Genomic DNA, 6,826 nt, shown 5'->3' on the forward strand with positions numbered 1-6,826 from the left:
GCTCTTATTCTTATATTTCCTAGTTGATTATAGCTGCTATAAAAATGCTATTAAATTTTTAAAAGCTTGTTTTGAAACCAACAACCTTGTTGAACTTCATAAGTCTTAATATTCTGTTGAGTCTGTTGGTTTTTCTAAGTAGATATAATAAAGACGATTTTATCTCTTCCTCTCCAATCTTTATACTTCCTGTTTCTTTTTCTTTCCTTAGAGCACTGACGAGTGCTTCCAATACTATGTAACCAGAAATTGTGATCGTGGGCACTCTTGTCTTCTAATCTTAATGTACCTACGCCTTCTCCATTAAGCATTCTATTTGCTGCAGGTTTTGTTTGTTTGTTTGTTTTAAGATTTTATTTATTTATTTTTAGAGACGGGAAGGGAGGGAGAAAGAAAGGGAGAGAAACATCAATGTGTGGTTGCCTCTCAAGCGCCCCTTACTGGGCACCTGACCCTCAACCCAGGCATGTGCCCTGACTAGGAATTGAACCAGCTACGCTTTGGTTTGCAGGCTGGCATTCAATCCACTGAGCCACACCAGCCAGGGCTGCTACAGGTTTTTAATATATGACTTTTACCAAGTTAAGGCAGTACCCTTCTATTCCTCTTTTGCTAAGAGGTGTTTGGTGTTTTTTTTTTTTAATCATAAATAGGTGTAGAACTTTACCAAATGTTTTCCTGCATCGATTGAGATAATCATGATATTTTTCAGTCAAATGATACTAAATTATGCCCTTAGATTTTCTGATGAACAATCTTCTTGAAGTTCCTGTGATCAATCCCATCTGCTTATCATTTATTTTTAAAATACACTGGTCCTATTCATTTAGTTCATATGTTATTTAGGATTTTGGCAACTATTTCATAAGTGAAATGGGATTCTAACTTTCTTTACCACTATTTGGCTTTGTAGTCAAACTCACACTAACCTCATCCAGGGAGCTGCGCAGCTCTCACTCCTTTTCTGCATCTTCAGAGAAGCTTTTACATAAGATAGGCGCTGATTCTTCTTTGAAAGTGTGGTGAAAGGTATGTGTAAAACCACTGGGCCTGAGGTTTTTCTCTGGAGGATAGGAGAAGAAATTGTAACTTCTATCTCAATTTCTTTAGTTTCTTATGAAGTTCCTTATTTCTTCTTATAAATATTTGGTATTTTCTATTTTTCTGTAAATTTATCTATTCCATCTAGTAGTGATAGGGGACAAGAAAAGAAGCCTTCTCCCTCCCCTTCTGGGACAGTCACTCATACCTCTCCTAGTGCCTCAAATGAGATACAAGTCCCCTGCAAGCTTCACCACTGCCAGCCCCAGATGGGAACCCACTGTTACTATTTTTTCATCTCCCTTATGCCTCTAGATAGATTCCTCTTTTTTTGTTCTGTATTTCATTTGCACCAAACTCTCTTTTTGTTCTTCATCAGTGTTGCCAGAACTATGCTTAATTTATCAATCTTTTCAAAGACTAGCCTTTGAGTTTAATATTTTATATCTTTTAAAAATTATTTATTAAAAATTGCGCTAAAATACATAAGATAAAATGTACCATTTTAACCATTTTAAAGTGTACAGTTCAGGGGCATGAAGAACAGTCGCATTGTTGTAAAAACATCACTGCCACCCTTCCACAGCAACTTCATCATCTTGTAAAACTGAAATTCTATACTCGTTAAATAATAACTCCCCATCCCCCTACCCCTAGCACTGGGCCACCAGCACGGAACTTTCTGTGTCTCTGAATTTGACTACTCTCAAGTACCTCATATGAGCAGAATCATACAGTATTTGTCCTTTTGTGACTGGCTTATTTCACTTAGCATGTCTGCAAGGTGCATACGCGTTGCAGCCCGTATCAGAATCTTCTTCCTTTTTAAGGCTGAATGATATTCCGCTGTGTGTATATATCACATTTTGTTTATCCATTCATCTCATGGGCACTTAGTTTGTGTCTACCTTTTGGCTATTGCGAATAATGCTGTTATGAATATGCATGTACAAATATCTCTTTGAGACTCTACTTTTGATTCTTCTATATATCCCAGAAGTGAATATACCCAGAAGTGAAATTGCTGAACCATACAGTAATTCTATTTTTAACTTGGTGAGGAACTGCCATACCATTTTCCACAGTGGCTGCACCATTGTGGCTGTTACATTCCCACAAACAGGGCACAAGGGTTCTGATTTCTCCACATTCATATGTATGGTTCTGCTTCAAGCATCCACTGGGGGTCTTGGAACATAGCCCCCGTGGACAACAGGGGACTACTGCGTGCCACTTCCAGATGGCTGTATGTCCTCCAAAAGTTGTTTCACTCGAACTCACTCTGCCCATTGTGATCATCCATTTACTTCCTTTCTGAGAGCTCACACCCATTTTGTTCAGTAACCCAGTTCCAAATTTTCCTGCAAGCAACTAGACACTGGCGGGTTTGAGATTCTAGAATGTATCTTTTTTTCTCTTTTTTGAATATTTACCTATCTGCAGTTGTCTGGCTCCTCTTTTATTATCATGATTTCTCCAAAAATACTCAGGTAGTTCTGCCAGCAGCCCCTCCCTACCATATTATAATGTACAGCCCAAACAAAGAAGAGAGAAAAAAAGTGCATGGGTCACATTCTCTTTGAAAACTGTCCATTTGCCCATTTATTCATCCTCTCAGCCCACATGTGCAGATTTCTGGAGAAAACATGCTGCGTAGCATTTGGAAGAAATAGAACACGTTGTTCGTGCTCAGGATTGGAGCGCTCAGGGTGGGAAGTATGTGGTGGACAAAGTCTGCAACGGCAACAACTAGCAAACTGAAACTACTGTGTCACAATATCACTGCTTCAGCTTGGATGCCAAGTGCCTACCTCACACCGTATACAAAAAGTAACTCAAAATGGCCCTGGCTGGTGTGGCTCAGTGGATTGAGTGCCAGCCCGCAAACCAAAGAGTGACGGGTTGGATTCCCAGTCAGAGCACATGCCTGGGTTGTGGGCCAGCCAGGTCCCCAGTAGGGGACACTCGAGAGCCAACCACACATTGATGTTTCTCTCCCTCTCTTCCCCAATCTAAAATAAATAAATGAAATCTTAAAAAAAAAAAAAAAAAAAAGACAATAGCCCTGACCAGTGTGGCTCAGGAGGTTGGACATCGTTCCGCAAAGCAAAATGTCGCCACTTGGATTCCTGGTCAGGGCACATGCCTGGGTTTTGGGTTCTGTCCCTGGTTGGGTACATACAAGAGGCAACCAATGGATCTTTCTCTCTCGCACAGATGTTTCTCTCCCTCTCTTTCTCCCTCCTTTCCCCTCTCTAAAAATAAATAAGTCAAATATTAAAAAAAAATGGTCAGAGACAGACAATAACACTTGTCAGTGAGAACAGGAAAAGTCAGAGCCATCATTTGCTAGTGGGACTGAAAAACAGTACAGCTAGTTGGAATAAAGCTTGACAGTTCCTCAAAATGTTAAATATCGGCTCACCACGGGACTCAGCAATTCCACTCCTACGTATCTACTCGAGATAAACGAAACACATGCCGGTGTTTGCAGCAGCATTGTGCGTAATCGCCAAAAAAGTAAAGACAGCAAAATGTCCACCAACTGATGAGTGAGAAAACAAAACATGGTATATGCATTTAAAGGAATATTATTTGGCAATAAAAAGGAATAAAGTGATGTTATGTGCTACAACATGAATTAACCTTCAAAACCTGTGAGGCGAAAGATGCCAGACAAAAAGGCCACATATCGTGTAATTCCACTTATACGAAATGCCTAGAATATGCAAATTCATGGAAACATGAAGTAGGTTTATAGTTTCCAGGGACTGGGGGGGAGGGAGGAATGAGGAGTGACTGCTAATGGGGATGGGATTTCTTTTGGGGGGATCCAAAAGTGTTCTAAAATTAGATTGTGTTGATGGCTTTGCAGCCCTGTGAGTATACTAGAAAACACTGAATTAAACCCTTCAAATGGGTGGATTGTGTGGTATGTGAATTGTATCTCAATAAAGCAGTCAAGAAAATAGTTATTAAAAAATATACGTACACCCCAAAGGGGCCTGGGGAGCAAGGGAAAATAGGAAGTTGAAGGGAGGCCCCAGCCCAAATAGGCTGTGCGGTTCAGGAGGACCTGGAGTGGAGGGAGTGGCGTTCCGGCAGAGAGTGGACGTGGTAACTAGGGCCTGAAGAGGGGACTGAGTGCCCCAGAGTCTCGCCTGCTTCAGTTTTGGCAAGGGCCAGCCTTTGGACGGTCTCTGAAAGAAGGTTGCAGAGCCTTGAGGTGGATAGTCTATGATGTCAGCACCTGACCTTTGTGACACAGTCACTGGATGTCATGGAGAACTGCCCCCAGGAATTGGGGCTCTTAGCTCCCAAGGGGGGTGGCAATGCCACCCCTTAAACAAAGTCCCAGTCTCTCAGAGGCTTTCACCAGCTAGGCCCACTGCCCCTGCTGCTGCTGGGTGTGATAAGCCATATTGGCCAGGGCCAGGCTGAGCCAGAGGACATTAGCATTAGTGGCAGTAAGGGGTCAGGGGGACCAGACTGGCAGGAAACCAGAATGCTTGCAGAATCCCTGATTCGGGTTTAGAACAAAAGCCTGTAACAGAAGACGTCCATCTGGCCAAAGGAGAACTGAAGGCAAGGCTCAGACAGATATCTGGGCCACAATGAGTTTAGGGTGAAGACTGCTGGGGGTGGAGAGGGGTGGACCCACTCTTTGGTGACTATTGCTCTTTCTCCAAGGTCCCCTCATTGCCGAGGTGCCTTGTGAAACACAGCTCAGAGGATCCCTCACAGGTAAGAGCTTACAATAGCAGCATACCTTCAATTCCCAGTCCCATCTCAGCCCCCATACCCCACACCTCCTTCTTAAACTCCACCCCACCCTCTCTATTTCTCTCCTCTTCAACTCTATGCTCCCCTGGAGTGTTTGCCAGCTCTTTTGACCTCAAAGATGACATGGGTTTAGGGTCATAGTGAACCAGCCCGGAAATGGCACCTGAGGCAGAGCCAGCAATGGACCGATTCTCCCAATATCTGGGGCTCTGTTTCTTTCTCTACAGGTCCCATGGGCTGTGTCTTCCTCCCTGGCCCATTCAGATAATTGCTGCTGCCCCGAAGCTCCCAAGAGGCATCTCTGATTCTCCAGCCCTATACATCCCTCATCAATGGCTGCAAAGTAGTGAGAAGCCAAGTTTAGCTCCAAGCTCCTGCCTGAACACCCAGAGAGCCTGGTGCTACCGGGCTGGGTGTCTCCTAGGCTGCAACCAGAGATACTGGTCCTGACTCTGCCAGGTCTCTAATCTCTGGTCTTGACGCCCCAGTCCTTTCCAGATTCAAGGCCATGTTGCCTCAAAACAAGGACCAAGTGCTGCTACAGAACACAGCACCCCCTGGGGTTCCCCCTCAGGGCCCCTCACAACTTGTGGACTCCTCTCCCCACAAACTCCAGCCTCTGCCTCCTCAAAAATCACTCTCTCCCTCCATCCCACCTTGCTCCCCTCCTCCACAGTCCCACTCTCCTGGCTCCCGTTTTTACCCATCCGACTCAAATTCTGACTTTGTCCTACATCCCTACGCATCCTCTTTCCCAAGTTCCCCCACTTTCTTTCATCAGAATTACCTGTCTGTCTCCCTTCCACGTTCATCCTCTCCCTCCCAACAGCTATACCCTTCTCCTCCCCCTACTGGCTCCTCCAGTCCCCCTCAGCAACAGAACTCCTCTCTCCCACGCTGCCAGTCTCCTCCTGACCCCGAAGACCTAGCTAGCTCCACTCTTACTTCCCTGAGGCCCAGCCTGCCTTCTCCGGGGATCCATTCTAATAAACCGACATGGAACTGGCATCAGCACCAAGACACCAGGTCCCCTGGGATGGTGGGGGGATGCGTGGCAAGCGAGAGGGACCCTGCAGAGTTCAGGCACCCAGGAGCCCTGGCCCAGGCCCTGGTGGTTCACCTGGGGCACCGCCGCATTGCACACGACCTTCGGTTACTGCTTTTGCAGCGCCTGTGGCTAGGCGGAACCGGCCAAGCTCCAGTCGTGGAGTATCCCATATGCCTGGTGTGTCTCCGGCCCCGTGGTCCCTCTTGCCCCATGCCCAAATACAGGACTGGACCCCGGCTGCTTGCCTTCCCCCAACTACTGCCCTGTGCACAGGGCCAGGAATCCAGACCACTCCGCCTAGGCATCGGGTTTGGCCTCCGCCTGCCCCGTGGCCAGGCCAGGGCTTTGCATCTCTTGCCAGAAAGAAGACCAGAGGAAGTAGGACCTCAAGGCAAGGCCCCTCAGGCCCGTGGGTATCAAACCAAGGCTTCTCAGGCCCCAGCAGTTCCAGCCCCAGGCAAATCCTCCCGGACCAAGAGCCTCAGGTCTGCAGGCTCTCAAGGGCCAAACTCTACTCAATGTCCAGGACCTTCACCTCAGGCACCAAAACAGGACACTGCCTCCCTGAAGCCCAAGCTTTCCTCTGCTCCAAAGATGCCTGCCTCTCCAAAGCCTATTCTCCAAAAGTCACAACCCCAGTTCCAGAGCCACGGAGGCTCCCTGGAGCACCTCCTCCAAACGCCGCAGTCCCCACCAGGCCCCAGATGTCAGGAAGTCCTCGAAACACCCTGAAGGGCTGGCTGGCTGGAGGTCAGGTGTGTTCTCGAGCACTTAACCCCGGAAGTCCCTTGTGGAGTCTGCTCTCCCCTGGCTGAAGAGGAACAAGGGCACTCAAGGCCCCATTCAGCCTTCAATGTATCCAATAAAGCCTCACACTGCAAAACTTGTGTTTGCACCTTGCTGAGCAGACACACTGGGTACCTACAGTAGGGCCAGAACCCAACAAGGGGTGGG

At 46.8% G+C, this 6,826-nt stretch overlaps 1 protein-coding gene across 1 annotated transcript; it reads left to right on the forward strand.

The window, feature by feature from the left end:
- The first annotated feature begins 5,332 nt into the window (after window positions 1-5,332).
- On the forward strand, window positions 5,333-6,672 carry PRR30 (proline rich 30). Its single transcript, XM_024552944.3, has one exon. The coding sequence runs from the start codon at window positions 5,333-5,335 to the stop codon at window positions 6,602-6,604; it is 1,272 nt and encodes a 423-aa protein (XP_024408712.2). The 3' UTR covers window positions 6,605-6,672.
- The last annotated feature ends 154 nt before the right edge of the window (window positions 6,673-6,826 follow it).

Source organism: Desmodus rotundus, chromosome 5 (genome assembly GCF_022682495.2).
Source record: "Desmodus rotundus isolate HL8 chromosome 5, HLdesRot8A.1, whole genome shotgun sequence".
Lineage (NCBI taxonomy): Eukaryota > Metazoa > Chordata > Mammalia > Chiroptera > Phyllostomidae > Desmodus > Desmodus rotundus.